The sequence below is a fragment of the Melampsora larici-populina genome (assembly GCF_000204055.1).
Source record: "Melampsora larici-populina 98AG31 unplaced genomic scaffold MELLAscaffold_3, whole genome shotgun sequence".
NCBI lineage: Eukaryota > Fungi > Basidiomycota > Pucciniomycetes > Pucciniales > Melampsoraceae > Melampsora > Melampsora laricis-populina.
In genome coordinates, this window is record NW_006768767.1 from 3191051 (window position 1) to 3217380 (window position 26330).

General features: G+C 39.2%; 6 protein-coding genes across 6 annotated transcripts; all 6 read left to right on the forward strand.

Annotated features, from left to right (window-relative positions):
- Positions 1-2317: 2317 nt before the first annotated feature.
- On the forward strand, positions 2318-3449 carry MELLADRAFT_102587 (uncharacterized protein; the record flags this gene model as incomplete). Its single annotated transcript, XM_007405124.1, has 5 exons — positions 2318-2343; positions 2461-2491; positions 2583-2846; positions 3080-3176; positions 3304-3449. 5 exons carry the CDS (start codon positions 2318-2320, stop codon positions 3447-3449), a joined length of 564 nt encoding a protein of 187 aa, XP_007405186.1.
- A 1347-nt stretch (positions 3450-4796) lies between these two features.
- On the forward strand, positions 4797-5030 carry MELLADRAFT_91137 (uncharacterized protein; the record flags this gene model as incomplete). The annotated part of the gene is made up of 1 exon (XM_007405125.1): positions 4797-5030. One exon carries the CDS (start codon positions 4797-4799, stop codon positions 5028-5030), a length of 234 nt encoding a protein of 77 aa, XP_007405187.1.
- A 1876-nt stretch (positions 5031-6906) lies between these two features.
- MELLADRAFT_102588 (uncharacterized protein) lies at positions 6907-8221 on the forward strand (the record flags this gene model as incomplete). The annotated part of the gene is made up of 6 exons (XM_007405126.1): positions 6907-6982; positions 7336-7455; positions 7531-7576; positions 7856-7906; positions 8018-8046; positions 8151-8221. 6 exons carry the CDS (start codon positions 6907-6909, stop codon positions 8219-8221), a joined length of 393 nt encoding a protein of 130 aa, XP_007405188.1.
- Positions 8222-9923: 1702 nt separating this feature from the next.
- MELLADRAFT_102589 (uncharacterized protein) lies at positions 9924-11366 on the forward strand (the record flags this gene model as incomplete). The annotated part of the gene is made up of 2 exons (XM_007405127.1): positions 9924-10301; positions 11295-11366. 2 exons carry the CDS (start codon positions 9924-9926, stop codon positions 11364-11366), a joined length of 450 nt encoding a protein of 149 aa, XP_007405189.1.
- A 1515-nt stretch (positions 11367-12881) lies between these two features.
- MELLADRAFT_59779 (uncharacterized protein) lies at positions 12882-13576 on the forward strand (the record flags this gene model as incomplete). Its single annotated transcript, XM_007405128.1, has 3 exons — positions 12882-13071; positions 13144-13335; positions 13389-13576. 3 exons carry the CDS (start codon positions 12882-12884, stop codon positions 13574-13576), a joined length of 570 nt encoding a protein of 189 aa, XP_007405190.1.
- Positions 13577-21327: 7751 nt separating this feature from the next.
- On the forward strand, positions 21328-22520 carry MELLADRAFT_91138 (uncharacterized protein; the record flags this gene model as incomplete). The annotated part of the gene is made up of 4 exons (XM_007405129.1): positions 21328-21358; positions 21421-21851; positions 21914-22185; positions 22259-22520. The coding sequence occupies 4 exons, from the start codon at positions 21328-21330 to the stop codon at positions 22518-22520; spliced, it is 996 nt and encodes a 331-aa protein (XP_007405191.1).
- Positions 22521-26330: the final 3810 nt, after the last annotated feature.

The window sequence follows — 26330 nt, forward strand, 5'->3', positions numbered from 1 at the left end:
TTCCTTAATCAACCGTACGTTCCTTTGTATTACTGATCCGAAATAGCCATTAAGGTAAAGCTCACTGTTTCCTATCCACATCAGAATTGCTTCTTTATCATCGCCAATCAACGAGCGAATCAACGAACGTCTTTGACCTCTGTTTGGCGTGCAGTTATCCTCCATCATCTTGGACAGCACTCAAGACTGCGCACACAAAGTGGGATTAACTGGTAGGAATCAAGAATTCATGAAATCAAGCCTGCAGTTATATACTGACCACTTTAACTATGTAGATTGCTACCTTAGATAGAGCATTGAATCGTGGGTACCATCTACAACCTATTATCAAGTTTATGTGAAAGCTAAGTTTACTTTTAGCATCTTTGTGTAGAATCGATTGAACCTATACCACCAGGAATTTCCGGTTCGGCCAACTTCAAGGTCATTATAAGAAACTTTGGCTACCTCACGTCTTGGTACGCACCTCTCAAAGATACATTTCTTTTTCATTACAATACCACGACCGGTTCAAGACTGATCAGCATTGACAATTGTTCTACTGGAACTCGAATTACTACCTGCCGATTGAAACTATACCAGAACAGATTTAACAAACCCCGACAGATCAACATTTCAAGGCTCACTCCATTAATCGATTGGGGTTACATTCCGTCATCTTGAGGCAGCTTCTAACGGTTTGTCGATTCTCTTTTGATATGCTCTATTCTTTTGTGTCTATCAAGTCAAGAATGCCTACAATTTGAGACCTATAGAACTATGGATGAACACACTTTGAGATAACTGGATCCAAGTTCCAAAGGTGTGAGGAACCGTAGTCTTGAATGTGTTCAAACATAGATCTATAGGGCTAGATTGAATGTACTTCTAAACACTTCAGCTTTGCTGATGGCATGATTCCCCTTTTCATCTATTTCAGTTGCATTCTCCTCGCTCATAATCGAAATGCCTAAAAAGCGATCTTCAAGCAATAAACAGTATAATCAAAAGAGGGATAACAGCCGAGGACGATTGAGAGCAAAACGCAAAAGTGGGAATCATCCTGAAAGGAACGAACTGCGACGAACAGGCTTTGATTCATTACGCGCCGAACTAAGTAAAACTTTTGGAATTCCTCACGATTGTCGTATATACTTTCTCAAGAAGCATGACATGAACTCGTTACCTAAGACACCTCGACTCAAGATCACTTTTGGGAATTCGGTTCTACTCGATGCTGATACCTGGAAGGTCCTCCAGGTGAACCGATTTATTCCATTTTCCGAAATGTCGCACGAGAAGAAAGACGACATGCACTTTGTAGTCCAAACCCTCTATCAGCACGCGTTGGCTAGGGGAGAGGTGAAGATCAATGGTTCCGTTCAAGGATTGGAGAATTGGGGTGAAATGAGGTCCGCGGGATTTCGGGGAGGAAGTGACAAAGGTCGTAAGATGGGTTGAGTACTTTTCATCTCTCTTCCAATGTTTTTTGATCGTATCATAACACTAAAGGCACAACCATGTTTCTCGGCAAAACTGGATTAAACCCCTAAGCCTTAACAACATGTATATGTACCTACAACACCAATCTCCTCAGTCTCACTTGCTCCCTACCACTGCTGACCCTCTTCAAACCCCTAAACCCAACAACGTCTTACCTACTTCAACTTCCAAGAACCGCTTGGTTTGCCTTCAAGCTGTGATTGTTTACATCAAAGTAAATGGCACAAGTGTATCCTCTAATCTACTTCATTCTGTCTATCTTCTAATTGATTTTATTATGCCTGCTTCCTTTGATCAAATAGAATTGTGGTTTGTTCTTGTCACAAGACATTGTTGATCCTTTCCAATTGATTGACTGTCTGCTCATGAACCTCCTCATTCAATTCAATCAGTACTCAAACAGAAAGCTGTATCTTCAAAACTCCGTCATTGTCTTATATACGGTGACATTCCGACTCACTACCATCTTAAGTAAGTCCATTTATATCATTTCACAATCAGACAGAGCAAAATAGATTAACAACACTTGATCTCTTTACATCTGGAAGCCCTATTTCTCTTTATGTTATGCTTGCAGTATAGAAGATGCGGTGCCTGTGTAGTTGAAACCGATAATCAAATAGACAACAATCTTATGCCAATTCAGCTAAACAAAGCTCTACGCCTTCAGATTGACCGAACTTGACCCAGTTTAGTCCTTTTTGCTCATGTCATTGTTTCAAGAGCACAATCATCTCATTTTTTCTTACCTGTTCTTCTGCAATTTGTGACCCAAAAATTTGGATGAATCAAAGGAAGATATCTCAAATTTGAAAGCCTTCAAATGAGACCCAAAATGTTGATATTCGATATTGACGCGTTGTAGAAGACTAGACTTCAAGAAATCTTTCAAACGAGCTGTTTCAGAACCAAAATCGGCAGTTGGCAATTGAACAGTCTCTATTGAGTGATTCTTGGACAAACCTCATCAAATTGAAGTACGACTGTTAGAAGAAATCAGATCATCCAGGTATGTTGTTTTGTTGATCACTGTATCTCTGTCTTCATGAACCGCTTACTGAAACTAAAGTTTTCAATTCCTAAATTATTGGCTCCTGTAGCTCATAGATCTATCAATTGGTGCTCTTCTCAAATCCCAAAAACAAGCCAAGACATCAACTCAACCTGAAACAAAACCATCAAAGCCAAAACCAAAAGTAATCGAAAAAGTTGAACAATCTTCTGAATCTGAATCTGAACCCAAACCTAAACCTGAATTAGGTCCATCGTCTTCATATCCTAGAATACAACAACGAACCAATAAACATGCACCAATGGCAATGTCAAGTAAAAGATCAGTCACCAGAAGAAGAACAGTAGTCGCAGTACCGAAACTAGGCGAGATCCAGAATTTGATTCATTATCTAGAGCGATCGATCCAACCTTACATTCAAGATCACATGGATTTTTGAAAACTGAAAGAACATTAGAATTAGAAACTTTACAAAAACCCTATCAAAAAGCTAAATCGAAACCTGGTACGATCTCCGAAATCAAATTAAAACGAATTGAAGAATCTTTAATAAGAGCTGAAAATTTCGAAATTCAAAATGATTAGATTGAAAGAGAGAGAGAAAGAGAAGTGTTAAAGAAATGGAAAACTGAAGAAAAGGCTAAACAACAGGATGGCGAGAATCCATTTTATCTTAAGAAAAGTAAGTCTTGCAATTTGATGTCATCCATTTTATCTTAAGAAAAGTAAGTCTTGCAATTTGATGTCATGATTCTGTTCTTTCTAGAGTTTTTACTAAAGCTTTGGTATCTTATTGTGATGTTTGTTAGAGGAACACAAGGAAGTAATTCTGGCTGATCGATTCAATCACTTTTCTCAAGATAAGCGCAAGTTACAAAAAGCTGTCGAACGTAAGAGAAAGAAAGTCGCTGGTAAAGAAAAGAAATCTATGCCTGCTGAAAGAGCTCGGTCTTGATGGAAAGATCATTTGATTGAAAGAAGTGATCTCTTGGGAGTGTTTCGATCTCTTTGGGTTCTCCTTTTTTCATTGCTATCCTCTCAGTGGATTCAGATCTCTCTGATCACATGTTACATTCACGGTTCCACTCAACCTCACGACTCACTTGTCATAATATTATCCCACCCTATCTCTCGAAAGTTTGTCCCCTCTATCTTTCATTTCCAGGGTCTATATGATTTCTCTTTTTATGACACAGAATCATACAAGTGCTACTGATAGTGCAAGATCGGTGGATTCCTTCAAGACATCAATGTATTATATCATGCTGTGCAGTAAAATCACATCTTCTTTTGATACCTTTGCATATGCTTGCATCATAGAATATACACCATGCGCTTTTGATCCCTTGACTCAATCCAATTCTAAAAGGCATGATGGGAAAGATGGAATGATCAAATTGAGACTGTTGGGATGCTTGACGCACATGATCCTACCTCATTCACCTCATATCTAAAGCCTGAACTATCCTTCCAAAACATCTCTTAAATAATACTTGTTGTATGTACCAAAGTCAGTTGAATGAAGTCTTTGATAGTGATTTACACATGATTTTCGACCAATCTTGGGGGGATTCAGAAACCAAAGCTTAGATTGCCATCTTGAATCACTTCATACAAAGTTTCTGAGTCAGTTTCACTTCATTTGTGCTCATTTAGTAACTATGACATCACACTTGACTTCAAAGCACACTTTCAACCACAATCCTGGCCTGAGGATCAAATTGACAAAAAGATCATCACTCAAGCTGTGTTTGTTCTCTCCACCTTGATTGTCAGTCAAGTGAATCCGGTGATTTTTCTCATCCAGTGTCTGATAGGCATCTTCTGAAAACGTTTTGCTTTACAATCATCCCAAGTTTGTAAGAATCAAATATAGACCATGTCTTAAGAAGTAGTAAGCCTGTTTTCAGTCAGCCTCTATGAAGGATTTAAATCATATTGATTTCTTTGAATCTCGAGCCACAAACAGTTATATGATTGGTAAGTCAACCAGTTTTTGAGTTAAGGCTGACATAGATCTCCAGATGAAGGAGCATATGGACCAGTATTTAAAGTAATTCAATCTAATGATGGGGAAACAACAACAGCTTATGAGAATGGTGCAGTCTATAAAGAAATGAATGTCAAAAATCCTCCTAATTCATGTGAAAATTTAATATTACTTCTTGAAATCTTGTCACCTTATTTATGTACTTTGTTAATCTTACCTCATAAATCATACACTAAGTCATATGAAATCTTTTTGTTACTCCATCACTCTGATCAAAGAATGCTATTGGAAACTGTTAATTGAGCTGGAGAGATGTGCATCAATCCAACAAATGGCGGTGCTGCTGGAGGAATTGATGAATTACTTGTGATGTTCTTTAGTATTGAATTGATAAGAGTTATACAAGCTTTACAAAAAGCAGCTTCTATTCATGGTAATTTAAAAATTGAAAATTGCTTAGTAAGATTACAAAGTGTACCAGAAGGAAGTAAATCATGGTCATCAATTTATAATTTTTATTTTCAGAAGGGATGCAAATCTAAATGATCAAATAAATTGATTATGGAAGATCAATTGCTACAAATGTATTCCCAAATCAAGAAGAGTTTATTGTAGAATGGGAAACAGACGAATATGATTCTCCTGAAATGAGAGTAGTTAAATAAAGGAGTTTCCAGCCTGATTATGATGGTATCCTTTCAATTTTGTTTCGTTTATCATTTGGTACATTGACCAAAAAAGCTTTGATTAAACCGTGGTTTGAAAGGTATCATCAAATCAAATGATGGTCTAAATTGTTTAGGGCCCATATGGTTGCCAGAGATTATCATATACTAGAGTAAAATTGTACTGTATTAAATGACCTGAAACCACAGTAAAAGTTGCAACTCCCAACTAATTGTGAGTTGATAGGTAATGGGTGGTTTTTAAAAATAATTGTTTGATAACTCAGAACCACCAATCCTACAATTTCACTTTTGCATACAATTATGCTTTGAAACCAATGTTTTTGGTGAATTAGATCAAAACCCAGTGCTGGAGAGAATTGAGATCATGGAATGCACTCTCCTTAAGAGATACTTACTTGCTTGTTGGTCAGGAGATTGTTTTGTATGTACCTCTCACATTGTACATGCTCAATTGTCACTTTGTCACTTTGTCACTTTGTCACTTTGTCTCACATAAGTCTCTTGTTTATCATCTCACATTTTGTATTGTTGAGATCATGTTTATCATCATTTCATCTTTGTACAATGCTGGCTTATCTCACACAATAAATCACCAGCTTCATGTGATTCCAAATCACAAAATTCTTCTCAACATCTCTTCAATTGCTCTGGTAAGATTTGAAACCAATCAACTGTGTCTAATAAATCATAACCTTCATGGACCTGCTCAATGAGGTGGGGAAATTGAGTAAGTGGTTGAAGATGTGATGAGTTGAATCTAAAAAAGCATTGGAGAGAAGATGAGAATTGAGACGAGTTGAAACAAAGATGAGATCAGTGTGTCCAAAGAACTGATGAGGTTGATCAGAGATGCAATGAGATCAAAGATAAGTTGATCAACAATGTGATGAAGTTGAAGAATTGATACATACCACAGTTGGTCAAAGAATTGTTGAGCAAGCTGATGAATAGATACATGTGTAATGTTGATGGTGGTGAGGTGTGGGAGGTGAAGAGGTGAATTTTTGACAAGTACCGTTATCACGTACGGAATTAATCCAATTATGATCCAAATAAACGGAAAAAGGTGTTGATAGAATTAATCCATAATATGAGATTATTGAACAAATAATGTTGTATGTACAATAATCTGCGTTTGTGGGATACCAAACAGTGAAAAAATAGTTGCAATTATTTTACTGTGGTATTGGCATAATTGCAGTAAATTTGTTGCAACCAAACGGGCCCTTAAGGTTTGTTTAAATCTAATCAATTACCTGATCTTTTGGATTTCAAAAACTTGTAGATTGGATATGGAAAATTGGTTCACTGAGAATTGTGAAAGAAATGAAAAAAGTTGGAAAAGTCGAAAAGTTGTCAGAAAAATTGAACTTGCTTCACTTTCTAGATGAGAATTGTTTTTTCTTTTTCGTTTTTAGTTTTGTTTGAAAGGATTTTTTTCATAATTATCATGAGGATGTATAACATATTCTATGTTTTCTTTCTTTCTTTCTTGGAATTCATCTTTCATGTTGTATTTGTATTGTTTCCTTTTTTCAGTTTTGCATGGGTTTTGATTTTGTATTTTACTTTTTACATCTTTTGAAACAAATCATGTGACTATTTTTGCCTTCAATTTTGTTGATTCACTTGTAGTCACAACAACATAGAATGGTGATGTTAAAATTGCATTTTTTTCATTTGGAGTTGGGTATAAGTGACTTCAAGGAATTGGTTTATTTTCTTCAGACCAAATGAAAACTGAGGAGTTCAAGTTTTTACGTTTCTGGCTACAAATTGGTCTCACCCCAGGTATCAAGTTCAGTAGTGGTTGATTGGGTCACATATGTGAGTGATTTCACACTCGTCACTCTTGGGAGCAACAGTGTACTCATTGAATTATTCATTTGATCTGGAATTTCAGGGCCTCTTGTCAATAGTATCACACTTGCCAACCAACACAAGACGGTATTCTGACAATGACGCCAAAGCAGCCAGACTTGTGGTGGCTTGAAAACTCAACATCAAATTGTTCATTCAGGATAACAATGTCACATTTGCTGGTCACTGTATCTACTATCTCAAGGGTTACAAAGTTGGAAAGACATTTGAAGGACATGACTTGAAAATCTTCTGAGCAAAGGGTCAACACTTAGACACCCTTTGGGGTGGCCTTTGTTCAGTGATTCAACACGATGAACTGGCAGCATTGATTGTCAAACATGTGATGGGCCCTGCTATTGAAGGCCTTGAAGGCACTTTACATGGTCATGACACCATAGATGTTGATAAAGCCATCAAATGTATGTTTGACTCATCCAGATTCTGAACATTGCACTTGTCTTGGTTACTAATCACTCGTCCGGTTATGTGTGAAGACCTCAACAATTGTCAATACAGTGATAAGATTGCTAAGATCCTCCAGTCATTGACCTCATCTGCCGCACCATACCTATATACTGGCAGTACCAAGGAGTTGTGTCCAATCCATCATATCCATCAACATGGTCTTAGATAATATGTTGAAAGAGGTTGTTAAGTACAAGGTTTGTTGAATCAACTCTGATCTCAAAGGTTCAACTGGTCTCCAGGCCTGTCATCAATCTCATCTTGAAGTCTTTATTTCTTCTGGTATCATGGATCATAGTAAATTATGTACTGCTGATGGATCTTGTTTGACAAGGGAAAGGTTGGTATCTTTAGTACCTTTTATGCTTTCTTAGAATTGTGTTGTCCCAGAATCACTGCGGCTATGTAAGCCTTATATTTCTCTAATATAGGATACTTTTGAGAACTTTGCTACTTGGTTCTATGCTTCTTTTTCAAACTCAACATGTGCAAGGTCCTTTGCCATTTCTCTCACAGTGGTGATGATGGAAACTTTGATAACACATGTGAGTCATATCTGCATGTCTTTTCATTCATTTCCTTCATGCCAATCATTGCTGATAATGTGGAATACTACAGGTCACTTTGAAACATACACTTTTTTTGCCAGCAATGGTTTTGAGGATGTTTGCTCCACCCAAGAAGGCTATTGTGACCAAGTGTTTTGGTGACTTAGACTGATATTGAGATACTTTGAAAACTTTAATTTTCCACTTCAATTTGAAATGTTGAGAATCACCTGGAAAACTTTCATCACAATTAGATCCTGTCAGTAGACTCAATCTCAATGCCCTTTTGATATTTAGATGGTAAGAATAGAAAGGTATATTTGGTGGAATTCCTAATTTTTCAAAATGTCACCGGTGCAGCATGTACAGGTTTTCCTGCAATATTAACAATTACATTAAGCTTTGAAATACATACAGCCCTTTGCTTACCACTTTGTCAGTGTTGTATTGACCAAACATATCCAAGCATTTCACTGTGTATCTTGATTTTTTGATCTCTCTGTTGCAAACAAGTTCTGTCAGGTTGGGGTCACCAAGGGTGGTGCCCACCACTGAAGTGTTAGTATATATGTAATTGTATGGAACTGTGGTTGGTGCATGTTTTTGGTTTACATGGGACGTGGGGCGGCGTCAGCCGCTGAAGCGGCGCCCGCCGCCAGAGATTGCTAGTGTTGTTAAAACAATGCTTTGTCTCTAGGGGTTACCGCTTTGAATGCTAAAACAAGTAACAAAAAAGAGCTAATTCTAGAAGATAGAGATTGAATGCTTGATCTGCCCTTGATCAACGAGATTCTGGCGGAGTGGATGTCAACACTGTGTTTACGCGCTTTCCAATCGAATCGGGATTTGGCCCTCAAGTATGAAGTACCATCTTTCTCTGATGCAACTTGGTCGAGATCACCTAATGCAAACATCTTCGCTTCAAGCGTCGTAGTCACACGTGATGGCTTCAATAACAATCCGCACAACGATCGTGATGTAACAGCCTACACTTATGCAATTTTTACACGCGTCAATCGACTGACGGGGAACTTCATTGGGTTCAAGTTTCGGATTATCTGGGTGATACTGTTGGAACAAATTTCATATTAAATCAATATCATGTTGAACTAGCATTGGATGCTTGCGACGGAGTGGTGGAAAGCATCTGGGCCTCTGATGAAATCCATCAAACCTGTCGTTCAACCACGTTTGATGAAGGGTGGAATCCCATTGATCCCAAAGACTCACCGATTACTCGATTTGGATGTTCTCTTCAAGTCAACGAGGCATTGTTGAATAGGATTGAAGGACTGCTCAAGACAAAGAAAAATATGACTCAAGACGAGTGGGAAATTTACAAGGAGCAAGTTGTGAAGTGCTACAAGCAGGAAGTGGAGAGTAAACTGAACAAATTAGAATAGCTTAATTTTCATGTACATTATCATCGTACTGAAATGGATTGTGGAATTGTAATCAGCCCGCATGTGTCTTTAGGATATCTCTCAACTTCAAATGCAATGCAATGGAAATCTATATTGTGCCATTTCGGTTTACAACTTTTGATCCTGATGATAGTAGATACAAGAAACCATGATGAGCAAAGGTATTGTTTGATTAATAAGCATGATCCACACTGGAAGTGAGTTGCCCTACGCTGTGAAGTTTTGACTGTCAACTTGGTACCACACTGCTAATGATGCGACCTCATGAGTAACATGTTGTGTGAAATAGCGAGTATATGATGCAGCAACCCCATCATGAATATCCCAGACCCAGCTAACCGAGTTGCCCCAATATATCGAATTTCATTGTTTATAAGAGTGTGGTAGTGAGTGAGCTTTCACCATTTGCGATTGATTGCATTACTTCATTGCATACGTGACAAAGTCATCATGGGTACTAATCAACTTCCGGTCGAAATAATAGATTTAATTGTAAACCATTTTAAGGCTGGATTAAAACAAACGGCTCCAAATCCATTGAATACTGCCGACAAACCCTTCTTAAAGCGCTCAGCCATGTTTGAATTACTGAACTTGCGATTAATCAACAAAACGTGGTCGATTGCAATTATACCACATATATATCAAGATATGTCTTTATCGGCACCATCGATGATCGAATGCCTCAAAGACACTTGGAATCACTCTAAAATCATTTCAATCACATCTCGAGTCCAGCGCTTATGCTTTGATCAAGTAGAATATCCCAACTTAAAGTTTACTATACATTTAGATGGGCAAACATTAGATCAGATGGCAGAACCAAAGGTTAGATTAATTAAACGTCACCTTGATTTCTCCTCGGGCATGATGAAGAATCTAGAAGATATTATCAAATTATGTAGTCATACTTTACATGAATTGAAGTTCAGTTTTTATGGTGCGGTGGGTTTCTCAGCAAGCCTAATCGAAGCTACAAAACAAGTGCACAGCCTTGATAAGCTGATCATTGAAGGAAGTCCTTTTGGAATGGATGTCAACCACTCCGACTCAGTGAAGGCTCTGCTTAATGTCACTCCTCAACTGCGATCATTATCTTTAAATTTCAGTTACTTGGACCATCTGAAGATCAAGCCTGGTTCGTTATCTCACCTAGAACATCTCTTTGTTATGTGCGACCGTAGCAATCTTTATGCAATCACTCAGTTGTGCAAAAGTCAAGGTAAAAACATCAAATATCTTGAATATATACCGTATGATGGTCACAAGCGGCCAGATCCGGTCATCCAAGCTTTAAAACATTCGCTTGAATATCTGTTCTTGCCTCACCTTCCAACTTCTCTTCCAAGGGGAGTCCTTCATGAAACGTTTCCAAAACTGAAGGTTATACGGTCAAATGAGGCAGTTTGCATGGGCTCAAACTTCAGGTGGTTAGAATTAGGTCTATTTCAGAATATGGAAGTTTTGGTCACTGGTTATGCTCATTCAAAAGATTCTTGGGGAAAAATGTTTACAAAACCTATAAATTTCAAGCATATTGTTTTCACTGCTGACAACAACGTCCCGACACAAGATCAAGACTTAGTTAAGAGCTTTGGAAAGCATGGAATACAATGTCATTTCAAATGCAATTGGACATACCTGGATGTTTCAGTAAGTCTCCTGATTTTCAAAGTCTGATGAGCCAGACATCATCTAATCATACTACGTCGTTTATCACGAGTCACAGGAAGAGTTGTCGAGGGTGAATGCGAAAAACGGAAGATGTGATTCAGAGAGCGATATCAATTAACATATGGTAAGTTGATTTATCACATCTAGGGTGAGGGAAAGGAGCATAATCGAGAAGTGACGCTAACTAGGAAAGCCGTAATTGATTCTAAGGTTGCATGATCAGGTGAACCATCATAGATACAAACGAGAAGATCGATGAAACCTGCAAGGAAGTCTTGCAATTTTTAATTTCAAAACTTTGAAAACGCGAAATTTTGTAGATCAATATACTCGGCTTCTTTTATTTACTTTGCTTTCTGTCATTGAGTGTGGTCAAATGATTTTTTATAGCAATTTACCTCTTGATTGTTGAATCACCTATCTATAAAATGCAAGACTTTGTTTATTCGATCAAGAAAATAATATAAAAGTAGATGCCTACTTCCAAATTGCGTTAGTATCTAAGCGTAGTTTGAAGTTGAGAATTTAATTGCGGCGCCAGCCGCTGATGTGCTAGTGTAATTTTAATTAAAATATATATATATATGATTTTGTGATTTTGTAAGATTCTGATATGGCTATCTGCGAATGAGAAGTAGACAAAGCAGGAGTTAATATATGCTAATTTCTTCTCAACTGCTCAGTCTGAAAACCACCATTGTCTTTATCACACTCACATGAGAAAGACAATAGTGGTTGGTGAATAGTTGAGCCGAAAATTTGCTCAGCAATAGCCAAGCTGGCGGCATTTCTGAATTGCAAGGCTTTGGATATGTAGTTCAGGTATTCCTTATAGCCGTACACACATCAAGTCCTTTGAGAAAGACCAACAATGGACATCCCTTTCACTGACCCTCAGCACCCGACATTACTCAAACATAGGTTTTCATCATGGAATGTCCTTCTCCTCTTCGACATCCACTTTCCTTCTCCTCCACGTTTTCCCATCTCAAAGATTTGCTTACCTCGAACTCTTATACCACAATATTCCACCTTGATTTCGAGCTTATGATCAACTCTTCGATAACAACTACGATGCACACCTTCGACCCATTCCACCAGAACGTCACTTCATCCAAATTGACCTCTTTGATGCGCCAGACCTTTCCAATGGTCGACATTGATCAGGGGATCCCGATGACCGAACTACAGAACTTAGTTAAGAAATGAATCGATATTGGTCAGTACATACCCTCATTTGACAAACCATTTGAATTTCGCTCATATTTTAACATTGTCTTCTTGATTTGTCTCTTAGCCAACTGCGCCCCAACACACAAGAACCATACTAAATTGGTCTCGATCACCAAACCTCAAGCTTTGTCTAAAACGAGACATAACAACAACGGTAGGTTTGATCAAACGTATTCTGTCGAACATCCCCATAGCTGATCACGTCGTTCTCATCACGTCACTCTGAACCGCAGCCATCATCCCTGTCTCCAAAAAAAGGGTCCACGACAACGACCAAAGATCACAATCGACCAAGCGGGGTTGAAAGGGAGTAGAAGCAAAGGATTCCGATGACAAAGCTGTCAAAAACAACCGTGAGTTCAAAGTTTGATTCATTGCGCTGTTTACATCCGAGCTATATTTCTTTGCTTACGAAGGTTGTGGGCTTCAACAGCCAGTTCCACTACACAAAACAATCCATCTCGGGCATTGAAATCGGAAGCAAACACCAGAACAACACTCATGTATGACATGAAGTACGATCAGCCCACTCACAGACGCAGAAAAGTGTTGGGTACTGTACGTGACACAAACATTGAGCCACATCACACTTCAAGCCAGCTTTGCAAACTTGTAAAAAAAGAGGATCTACACAAGATCAACGACAGCAGCTCCCTAACCAATCTGTCGGATCACGAGGATGATTTTGCTGGTAAGTCGTCACTAGGTCCTGCTGCTCCTGAGACGGAGTTCACATTTCTTACTAGAACTCTCTCTTTCACAGGTGGGCTCGGAGGACTGCAGTCTGTGCCTCACAAGGCAGAAGTAACTGCGACACAAGATCCAACTGTCTGCTGGGATGCAGATGAAACCTTACTTGACAGCTTGGACAAGGAAATCCTTGCGTTGGCCGCCGGGACTGAACCGGAGAAAAACCTTATTGATTTTGGAGATGAGGATGTATCAGACAATAAACGTCAGTTTTTTTCACCTATCACAAGGCCTCCAAGTGATTCTGACGTACGCCAGCTTCAATCACAGCCGGATTTATGGATTCACATCCTGTTCCTCCTTCAGGCGTATATAATATCGACTGTTGCAGTGAAATCAGGTATATGAAGGCTTGGATTGATAAGCTAGAGGACCTTGTTTATGCTTCACTTTGCCTGCCTCCACCAGAGGTCGCGGCGATGTTAGAAGATTATAAGCGTCTTTAAAGGCCTTTAATTCCAAATACTCTCTCCACTCCTTTTGGTCTCACATATGCTCACTACTTGTTGCTGTTAGAGACTGCTCTGTAAGGTAATCAATAAATTACGCCATATGATTTGTATTATAGATGTAAATATCATGTTGGATGTTGCTTATGAATGATGTTTTTGGATGAAATGGAATGTATATTTGAAAGCTAGATACATATGGATGAACAAAGTTAAGATACATATGGATGAACAAAGTAACTCATGATTTTGCGTCTCAAATCTGTTGTGGCTTTTTGCCATCACGTATAACTCATGGTGGTAGTCTCATATTGAGCCAGGGAGAAGATTTTGATGCACCAAACCCTGCATAGTGAAAAAGTAATTTATTTTTCCATATGGAATAATCAATAATTATCCCAGAATTTATTTGAGAATTTGATTTATTTTTCCCTAGGGAAAATTACTTTTTCCTGGCAGTATATATGAAGACCTAAGCGTGGTGCCGTATCATTTCCAGCAGAAAGGTACGGTACTATACCGTATTGTGATATAGAGCAACGGTACGGTACATTACCATATTGTGCAAAAGATACCGACAGAGTGTCCGTACTGTATTGTGACCTTGGTTGGTTACTACACATACATTCCACGAAGCAGGTCGGGAGGGAAGGAAACACAAAGAGAGACAAAGGAACAAGATAAAAAAGAATGAAAATAATCAACAACATATTCACTTCCTCCTCTCACGCGCACCCTGATCCTTTGCAATACATTCCACCATCATACTTTCTGCTGATTCAAATTTTCCTTTCATCTTAACACCTTGTACAGTCCGCAAACGTCCCCCAACTGTGCGCTCAATGGTTTGTGGCTTAGGAGCCATCCTATCCTGCAAACACACATCAGCCAAAGAAGAGAAACTTTGCTCAACTGGGCATGAAGTGGCGCAAATAGATAGGTGGTTGCAAGCAAGGGAGCTCATGACTGGAAATTTACCTTCCTTCAGCTGTTACATTATGGAGACAAATGTTAATATACAACTTTGAAAAATAAAAGATACTGTCACTGACCCGCCAGCATTCTAACGCCAGATGAGGGTTCTCACCCACCTCAGGTGCAGGATCTTCGGCCATTTTCAAATATGAACAAAGTTCATTGGTCGTGTTGCGTTGGTTTTGTTCCTTGTGCTTGCAAAACTCCTCTTCATCCTCGCATAGCTTCTTGCTGTGACCCACAGAATTGTTAGTAGATAAATTGCTGGGATGCGCTCCTCCAGTATCCTCGATTTGAGATTTCGGTTTGTTGTAAGCTGTTTCAATCAACTCTGTTGCCATACTGGTTTCAGCTGAACCCACTCAAAAGGCAAATTCAAAGTAGTCTAACTGTAAGCTTGGATGCAATACCATCGCAGGTATGATTATGTGTGATCCCAGGGCTTCCTTGAGGTATGACTTGACACGCACAAGCATGGCGTGGTGCATGGGGAAGAGGGGTTCAGCTTGTGACCTTGTTGCATTGATCTTCTTTTGCAGAGCTTTCTGCAGCTTCACATACTCCCGTATGACAAGGGAGGCAGGGGTACGTCTTGTCCAAAAATTTTGGTTAAATGTTCAAACTCCTACATGAGTCAAAGTGAAAGTTTCAGCATATGAGTATTATTATACAATATAGTCAAATATACATAACAAATGTACATTTAAGAAATTCACTCACCTGAAGCAGTTCCAAAATATCTCCTACTTGTCGCCATTCATCAGGGGAAATCATGATCTTGTTGAAGATGCCCTGTGGCCAATGGACATCCGGAGGTAACACACTCTCACCAGCTTGACCACTTTGACCTCAACATGGTTGCACCATCTGATCCTCTTTCAGGATTTGATCGATCACCTGATAACAAATGTAATCACAGGGCAATGAATAAGCAAGAGGTGATAGGAAGATAGAAACAGGATAGAGTACACTACTTACCTCTTGGGAATTGTATAACCAAGTCCAACACTGTAACTTGATATTCCAACAAATTCCGTAGCCAGGAATCGGCCTTGGAAGTTTTTGCGATAAAAGCGCCTGGCTGAAACCATCAAATATCATGCACATGACTGCGACTGCTGACCCTCTGATTTTCCGCCCAACCACATCAAGCTATGGTTGTTTGAGCCCTTTATCAGTTTTTCATCAATCCATCAACAAACAATATTGAAACGTATATATATAATATCACTTACTTTTGTTGTAAGCAAGTGAACAGCATTTTCTGCGTTTCGGTTGGTTGCAGCTACTTCTTGAACCTTGTGTGGGCCATCAATCACCTCATACCATTCACAAATTTCTTGAGGTAAAGTCATATTGCCATTGTCTACTTCGCCGTCAGAATCGGATTGGTCATCTGATGATATCTTCACTTCCTCACCGCTTTCATCTTCTTCAAATACTGTCTGTGGTGTGTTTGTTGGAACGTGGAAATCAACAAGCATTGATGATTTAACCAAAGGAGGGGGAGGTGTCTGAATTCCAAGCGCTTGGAGACTGGTGTTGACGATCAGTGCTAGTTTGTGACATACACATCTAACTCTGTCAGTCTTGTGATCCCCATTGAGCTCTTCATTCTGCTCCTGACAGTGCTTTGTCAACCTGATTTGCATTGCTTCTGCAAACGTGTTGTTATCACTGCTGGAGTTGTGAGTTTGAGCTAACTTGTGGATCAATAAGAGACAATTAGTTCGATTGAATACAATAGAAAGATATATAAAAAGTTGAATTAATTAATGTTACTTATTTTGGTATGTAATCTGTGTTTGGTCAAAAGGTTAATCAATGGTTCAGCCAGCCATTTGCCTGTATGGCGCCAGGCAATGAGCTTGAGATCAAAATTTTGTGTGACGAAAGTCCAATTATTTACAAAGCAATTGAGAGTTTTTGAATGACTGGTGATAGTAATGGTATGGGAGTATGAGATACCAAATGATCAGCAAAAGGTGATGAAAGGAACAGATTGGAAAAATAAGAATTCAAAGAGGGAACACCGGAAACAATGTGGTTGGGACAAACATCTTCAAGGAGAACGGTGAGGTTATATAGCGTCTCACCAGGCTTGCGCTGCTGTGTTTATGTTGCCATAGTGTCAAAGCCATGTCGAGTTCAGATCTGGTGAGCAATAATACGATGAATCAGGTGAGATGTGAGCTATAAGTCCCAATGCAGGGACTTCAAGAATGGAAGGGGGAAAGTACTGACCGATGTGGCCAGATACAAGGTGGGAAAAGGGGCTACTGGTACTATGTATACAGCATCTGTATACGTAGCTCCAGTATTTGTAATATTACTAGTACCGTACCCCTGGAGAGGGGTACGGTACTGTTACCATATCCGCTCAACGGGACTTCCAAGGGTGGGTATCTAGTACTGTACCTAAATGCAAATATGGTACCATGTACCATACCCTACGGTGTACGTGTAGACTCATACCAACATATAAACATGACATGGGTTACACGTGTAATTTTTCCATGTCATGTTTGGTCGAAATTCATCCCCGAGCCAAAAACCATACGACATGTCAGGTGGTGGGCGCGGCACAATTTTGGCGCCCAAGTCCGCGCCGGGCGCGGCCTTTTTTGCCTAAACAGGGGTGGGCGCGCCCCTGAAACCTAAGCATGTGATAAACGTGGTTTTCAGCCCTTTGCTGCCTTGAATTTCTTCCAGGTACACACTTATATGGGTTTTCTGACCACCCCACAACGTCATGGCTACACCTAGAACCTGGATCGAACCTCCAACTGGCAGCTCAAACAATCGGACTGGCTTTTTGGCCTCCTCAGACCGGAATAATGGACGGCGTCGAGCCAAGTGCAAGCATTGTAAGGCACAGATGGATGGCAAGCTTCCAAAGCTTCATGCACACATGACAGAACATTGTAAATCTATCTTGCTATCAGACCGTTCAATCTATGAGGAGCTCAATCCTCCATCTACTGCCACTTCGAAAAATACCCAAACAACTGCAATACCATCAAACTCGGAAACCTCAACAACCCTCTCTTCAGCAAAGCGCCCTAAGATTGTGCACGAGTTTGGCAACCTCAGTGCTTGGTTCAAGGGTCACACAAAGGAAAAGACGGAGGAAACATAAGAAATTCTCCTCAAGGCTCTGATTACAGGCCATGTGCCCTTCCGCTTCCTTCACAATCAATTTTTTCTTGAATTTCAACAAAAGCTGTCAATTTCACCTTACACTCCGGTTTCAAGATATGTAATGATGGACAGAATACTCCCTCGAGTCCATGCACAATATTCCAGAGCAACAAAAGCCGAGCTCAAGCTCCACACCAACCTCACAATCTCCCTAGATGGATGGACTGACTGCTCAAAGAACAGTGTCTATGCAGTACTTCTACTACGTGGCACTGAAGTCAAAAAGTTAATTGATGTACTTGACCTGGACAATGTCAACATACATCTGAAAACACATTAGCTGCTTTGAAGAAAGTTCTAGCTGGACAAGATGTAGCTTGGGAGCAGATTGGTGGAATTGTCACCAATTCCCCAACTCCTATGGTCAAGCTACGTGTATGTTTTCCTTGGTTAATCCTTGATTCTTCTATTTCAATATGACTCATTCCCATTCTATCCTCTTTCTGTTATCCTATAGAAACTGGTGAAAGACGAGTACCCTCATGTGGTTACATTAGCTTGTTGTTTACATGTCTTCAACCTTATAGCGAAAAAATGTCTCGATCATCCCGATATGAAGGAGACAGTCAATAATGGCAAAGTCCTTGTCAACTTTTTCACTCCTTCTCACTTCTGGGGTCAGAAACTCTTTAATTGGCGTACCAAGGAAGGTATTTCACATGGTATTCGGACCTTTTGCGAGTCCAGGTGGTTCTCAATGGCAAAGGTGGCATTATCTGTCGAATCTCATGAACAAGGCTTTCGGATGTGTCTTACGGTGCTGAGAGATAAAACACAATCAACTCCAGCTATCAACAAAAATGTTCAAGTTGTGATCGACAATCGAGACCACTTCACATCAAATTCTGTCTTAGTCAAACTTCTTCAACCGGTCGTTGACGCTATTGGTTGCTTAGAACGGGCCAATACTTCTGTGTGTGATGTTTGGAAGGAGATCGGGACGGTTTACAACCAAATTCTCAAAGTCGATCTTTCTAGCTATCCTCGATTTCACGAGTACAAATCTCATTGTCTTGAAGTTTTACACAATCAAGTCAAGGTTTTTGATCAGCCAATCTACATTGCTGGTTTCTTTCTCAATCCAAGATATCGACAAGTTGCTGTTTCACAAAAGTATCCGATCGACAAGATGTCAACTTTACTTCTTTCATTAGCAAAGTCGTGGGGCTATAAGAAAGCCGAGGCTCTTGCCCTCAAAGCACAAATCATTCATTATTTTCGCGGTGAAGGAGCGTTTCAATCAACTGGAACAGGTAAGCTTTCCCCGACGCTTCTGATGTGTTCTTCCCAATTCCTCTCAATCTTTAGTTTTTTCATAAGCTCAGCTAATGATCATAGTTTTTGATCTAGCTTCAGTAGCACTGAATCATTGGCTCGCTCTTCCATCAACTCCGCAAACAATCATCCTCAAGAACTTTGCAATCAAAATCTGTGAACTCATTCCACATGCTGGTGGCGTTGAAAGCATATTTTCAATCATGGGTGCTACAAAAACAAAGTCCCGGAACCGAATGACAGTAACACACTTAAAAATGGTCTCACAGATTGAGTTGCACTCAAAGGCTGAGCATGCTGCTCAGCAGGTGGACGATGAAGAAGTCAAGATTGTTAACTTTGAAGATGAATTAAATTCAGGTCTGTTTTCAGGAGTTGAAGATCTTGAAGATTTTGAAGCGGGTGTGTATGCTGATTGTGGCGTGGAAGGTGAAGAAGACATACTGGTGCATTTTGAAGCCTGATTCATTGATACAATTTTCGATTTTGTTTACTTCTTTTGTGCAAGAGCTGATAAAGTTGTTCAGGAGGATGGAGGGGATGCAGACAAGGATAGTGATGGTTCGTGGGATGCCAAAGACCTGGGTGATGAGTAAATTAGTTGTCTTTGATAAAATTGTGAATCAAAATGACTCTTGTCTGTCTATTTTTTTTGCGCCTCTTGCGCCCTCTCGCGCCCCCAGCCAAAACCGAGTCGCGCCCAACCCCCCCAGGCGCGCCTGGGCGCGGACTTTTTCCCAACCTCGCGCCCACCACATGAACAACATGACTCATACCGACACACATCGACATGGATTTTTGTTTTCCAAATCCCGTGTCATAACGTGAGTCATGGCGGATGGTCTGACGGCCAACAAGTGTCATACCAACAAACAACATGACACCATATCACATCTAATAGCTTTACCCAATTCACCACCGGTACATAGGTTTCATATATGCCTTTTGTTCATATATCCACTCTTTTGCCGCACCTATCAAATTGTATCACTAGACTTTGGTCACATATCACAAAATAACATAAGCCATCTATCATCGTAGTTCATATTACCACAAGCCCTTCATAAACATATTCCTTGAAGATGTCTAGCGTCTGCAAAAAATGCCACATGAACTTAGTCAAACAACAATACACCAAATTCAAAATATGTGGAGACTGCCTCAAGAAACTTAGCAATGATGTACCACCTGCCACTACCACCGCCAATCATCTGCCAAGTGCTTCCGGAAATCATGCATTTAATAATCACATATCAGTAGTAGACAAGAAGAAGGATTCACAGGCACTTCCAAACCAATTTGCTGCAGCAAAATCACAGCAACGTCAAGGGCTCTCATCTTTGTCTTCTGCTTCAAATCAAGCAAAAACAACAGCCACTCGACTATCATACACTTTCACTGCGAAGTTGGCAATGTATCACCGTGGCCGTATCAGTTGAACATTCTTTCCTCACCATGCAGCAACAATTGAAATGTCAATCACTGGAGTTGAATCTGATCAGCTTCTCTGGATCAATGCTTGCCGTCAAATCTTTGAACAGTTTTCTAATGAAATACAAGACATAAGGAACAACATTCCAACATATCCACTCTTTTTCCAATCTGATTACTTCTATATCACATCAACTACTTGTCCTCCTGTTAAAATCACCGCTGAAAAGATCAAAGAATATCTCAGTAACACGCATAATGGACTTGAGCTTATCTTTGGGGGCAATAAACACAACAAGGATTATCCTCCAGCCAAAGAAAAGCTCAAAAAAGAAAGTAAATAGAACAAACAAACACACCAAAAAACAAAAAGAACCTTCAACTTCTGAAGAAGAACTTGATAGTGTTTCCAGCTCAGAGTCCTGTGTAAAAAAGCAAGTGAAGAAAACTAAATACAATGCACCAGCCTCTTCTTCAACCAAGATTTTGGATGATCCTAGCCCAGAAACTCTAGAACTACCAAGCAACATTCTTACAATACAAGACCAACACAAGAAGCAACTATCTGTCTCAACCTCGTCTCAAAATCAAAATTCTCAGGCCAATCTCATGGCTTTCTTACCTTCAAGTATTAAAACGAATACATTCACCTTGAACAACAGATCAACACACATCATTCCAAGTCTTATACACAACATACCTATCTTACAAACCGACTACAACCACCAAACAAAATTCACCACTCAGAAAGGTTTCAACTTGCTTCTTACAGTGAACAATCATTCTCTCGCACAGCCAGCAAAGATGCCTCGGATTGAAAAATCCGAGGCATCTATGTTGGCGGTGTCGGTTGTATTGATAACAATATGCTCACATTGACAAATGAGGAATCCATTGGTGAGAATTCCTAGATTTTCTATCTTTGTCTGTCTTCCAAATGCTAATTACCACCTTGTTAGGCGCCTTATCCACATTCAACAATCTTGGTATCACGGAATTTGCCACACCTTTTCCAGTAATACCTCCCTCAACATCTTCTACACCAATCAAGCTTATTCATGGACGAAAGCTGGTGCTCAAAGTTGATCCAAGTACCAAGTACCCAGGTTGGACGCCTGTCAATTTTAAATATCATGTATTTACTGATCAAGAGATATGTAGAGGATCTTGTCGAATATGTTATAATGCACTTGGTGAAATGAACGGAAATGTTTGCAAGATGGTCGCAAAGCAGCTCATAACAAATGACACTGTTGGAAAAGAACTTCTGCATTCATATACCCAAACTCAGCAAGTTTATATGGCTGTATCAAAGTATTTGAAGAAATTTCAGGCAGTGTGTGCCTCTTCAAAAGATAAACCACTCATAGATATAATCACAAAATTACAGGTATCGTTCATTAATTGACTTATATATATATATCAAACAACTGACATATATATTTGTTTTAGGTTGTCAACTCATTTGTGGCATATAGTGGAAAGCATGATGGTCTTGATCCAAAGAATGTCTGGTATTTTGAAGAATCACTAGTTGATCAAGGTAAATTCCAGAAATACACTTCAAATGTATATTTCAAAACACAACGATTTGGAGATCCAATTCACCTATGCATTGCAGCCTTCACCCACTATGTTTACGAGATTACATCACATAAACATTTGGTTGCTGATTTACAAGGATCTGGTCTATATTTGACAGACCCGTTGATCCTTGAATCAAGGTGAGATAACATTCCCTTTTTTAACCAAATCATTTGGAATAAACTCATGAATGGTTATGTTCTATTCTTTTAGGAATGCTTGGGTTGCTGAAGCAAATACAGCAGAGCAGGGGTTTGCCAACTTTGAGGACCAAAATTGGTGTTATCCACTCTGTTGTCAATTAGGTCTTCCATTCCTTCCAAATCAATCATCTTCCCAAGATCATAAACAGAACCACGATAATGATTACATTGCTGAACATGTCAAAAACGGTGGTCAGCCTGATTTGAGTGAAAGTATGGCATCTTTGAACAACCTTCTTGACGACAGAGATTGGGATGAATCACCACTATAGAGTAACAATTTAGATCATTTATTGACCATTTTTCTTTAACTCATGATTTTACATTCTCTTCTTTGAGTATCTCCATTGTGCTTATGAACCAAAGAGACATATGTTAAGCCTATCATCGTTGTTCCTTTTCAATCTTTGACTCAAAAAAGCACAGAAATGCAGTGTTTAAATGGAGTTGTTCTAAACAGCATTTAGTCACAATGTATTTCATTTTGAAATTTGGAATTCAAAATCAAACTTTTAAAACCAGCTCACCTCCTCAATCATCAATCCTTCCCACTACCAACTCAAACATTTCATCTTTCACTTTTGTTTCTTTCGGTAAGTATTTCAACTCCTTCTTTCTACTCTTTTGTGTTCAATCAATTCTACTTAAAAACTACTCAAATCAATCTAGTTCATAGTTGAACTGTTTTCTTCCTCATGTATAGTCATCCTCATTGATTAGTTCATCAATTTTACATTGACCATCTTTGTTTTTGAATTTTCTTAGTGATCAGATAGGAAAACGTTCTGTGAACTTGGACCAACCCAATCCAATTGTTTCCAATTGATTTGACCTACAAGGATCACTACTATTTGAATCAACCAAAACAAATTGTTCTCTTTTGATTTAACCCAAAACAATCACTTTGATTTCATTCAACCAAAACAAATCCTTCTTGTTCAATTAAACCAAAAACGATCGCTTTGATTTGATTCAATCAAAACGGATTGTTTGTATTCAATTAAACCAAAACGGACCGTTTCCATTCAATTCCACTGAACTTGATTGTCTCAACATCTCATTGTTCAATTCAATCAAATTAGATACATACAAACTCAAAACTATGATTCTCAATTAATTCACATTAATCAAACTATTGGATATTTAGAGTCATCCATTTAAATCACAATCATGATGTGAGATAAAACTTCATTCCTTCTTCCATGATGGTCAGATACCAGTACATGAAGGCAGAAGTCTCACAGGTCAATTTGATAGAGGATGGAATCAGATCTTGCATGTTCATTCTTCACTTGTGAATGTGGAACTACTTGATCTCCATTCCTATATCAAACTGGCTTTGGATTATGATGATCTACAGTCTCTGCTGAGGTTCAACGGTACTTGTCCTCCCCAAGACTGGGTTGGCTCCACGCACCAGATTCTTGTGGGTAGGGTTCAACACAGACCTTATGCAAGCCTAATCATCATTATCCAAGTGGTCATTTTGATAGAGGATGGAATCAGATCTTGCATGTTCATTCTTCACTTGTGAATGCGGAACTACTTGATCTCCATTTCCTCTATCAAATTGGCTTTGGATTGTGATGATCTATGGTCACTGCTGAGGTTCAACGGTACTTGTCCTCCCCAAGACTGGGTTGGCTTCACGCACCAGATTCTCGTGGGTAGGGTTTGACACAGACCTTATGTAAGCCTAATCATCATTTTCCAAGTGTGGGATGGAAGCTGAAAGTGGGTTACTATCTGACTGTAAGGGATCTTTAGCTGATGATCTTCTAATTTTCTTTTTTATTAGTGATAAGAAGAAATATAGATCTCCATCCCAGAAACGTGGTTGAAAAAAGCTCAAAGCTGATCAAGTAGAAATTCAAATGGCCATCAAGCAAAGCAAGATCATTGCTCATTGGGTTGATCATCACATTACCAAAACCCCATCTTCTGATCCGATGTTGAACATGAATCGAGATGAGAAGCGAGCTCACATACATGCTGAATTCAAACAAAAGATCTGTGATTGATTTAGTCTTCCTAGGGATGCTACATTCATCTTTCAAACTGAGCATGGAAAACAGAAGTATTTGTCTCTCAATTTTGGTACTGTAGGCTTATTGAATAAATAAGGAACCAAGCTTCTTGCTGTGGTCCAGTTCAACAAAAGCAAATATCCTGGAAAACGGTGGAACAATGGAAAATTGAAGCATGAACTTGTACCTGAATGCGCAAAGCTATTTGAAAACTTCAATAACTCACTTATGACTTTATATCAACATGAAACTGCCCAATATTGCTGTGTGACAAATGGTGCAGCTGAAGCCCTAAAGCACATGAAATCTGGTCAGATGTTTGTGGTAGGGTTTTGTGGTGGATACAGGAAGAAAAAGTATGGTGGTTCGTATCTATCATTATTATCATCTTTAATTTTCTATGATTTTGAGGCGACTTATTTTATTCTTCTGGATACTAGGTCCTTACGTTCTCAATCTGACCACTGCACGACATGTGGCTTGTATGGAAAATGACTTACGCCGTCAGATGTATCTTCCTTACATCAATCACTTCCTAGCTGAACGATTTGCCTCTCTATCCATTGGTGCCTTTCAATCCAACTGTAAACAAGCTGCACAAAGTAATGCACCATCCTGGGCATCAACGTCATTTTTTAAATCACCCAATGGGCGTGTATTTGGATCCAATTTTGTTGTCACACGTGATGAGTTTGCTAACAAGGTGCATGTTGATAACAATCATTCTGGCTATATGTTTGGATTATTTAGTCTGATTCATTGAGATACTGGTAGACTCTATTGACGTGGACAAACTTCAAAGCATGGCTATACTAAAGGAGCTCAATTTGTATTTCCTGACTACAATTTTGAGATTGATTTTGATCAATGTGATGGAGTTGTTGAAATGGTTTGGGCATCAGACATCAAACACTATAGTACTCACTCCAAGACTTTTACTCATGATCATCAACCTATTCCACGGGAGGACGCAAAGATAACACGATTTGGATCATCTTGTCAAATTGCTAAAAGTAGAGTTCAACGTCTTAACCAGATCACTGACATGCAAGGGAACAGGGGTGATGAAGAGTGGGAAATTTATCAAGAAACATTCGTTGAGAATTATGCAGATGAGTTGATTTGTAAATGTGATATGATAAAAAGTTGGAAGCATTCAAAGCAAAATTGAAATCCTTGTAATTCCACTTGATTCATATTTTTTTCTATTTTTTTAAAAAGTTTGTCTCCTTTTATCAAATTATGGATCAGTAGTTTTTCTCTTCCTATACTTCAAGGTATGATTGTGGTGGAGATAAATATAGACCATGAGTTTTCAAATAAAGATGTTCGAGATGTTCACGTTCAAGTACCAAAAGCATTCAGATCCTTTCCTTCAAAGAGAGTGCCTTCCCAGTTGTGATCTAACAAAGCATTACACATAAATCGAAGTGCAATCCATATGTTGGAGTACTTGAGCTTCTCATGTGAGAGATTCAAGGTGGGCATGATGGTATCTGCAACCGATGAAAACCAATCAGGTGTGTAGGTAAATAAACTATGTATGTCGGGATAATCATCTATAATTTGACTATCTATGTCTTCAGCGGGGACACAAATTAATCCATCATGTCCATTAAACAACTCGACAGGGTTTTTGTAGCAAAAGTCAGCATTGTGACCACCGGGAAGGGAGGAGTGAGGATCCTTTCGGCGTTTGCTGTGGTTGTATCTTTCAGTGAATATATCCAGCTGCTTCTGAATAAAAGGAATCCATAAATAAAGGAACAGAAGCCTTCAAAACAAGTATCAGTCAGCTTTCAACATAGAAAGAATATGAGTATCACGTATCATTCCAGTTGAATGTCAGTGTCAAAGACACCCACCTCAAGTGAATCAAATAGCCTTTGAACAACACTGTGGTTATGTCGTTGCATTAGTTGACTCCAAAAGCACTCTATCTTCTGGTTTTGAAGTGATTTTGTAAACTTGTGTCGTTTCAATGCTTGTTCCTCAGTCATTTCACCGTGAATACAATCAAATGCAGAGTGACTGGCTGCCATCTTTCCGGTCTCA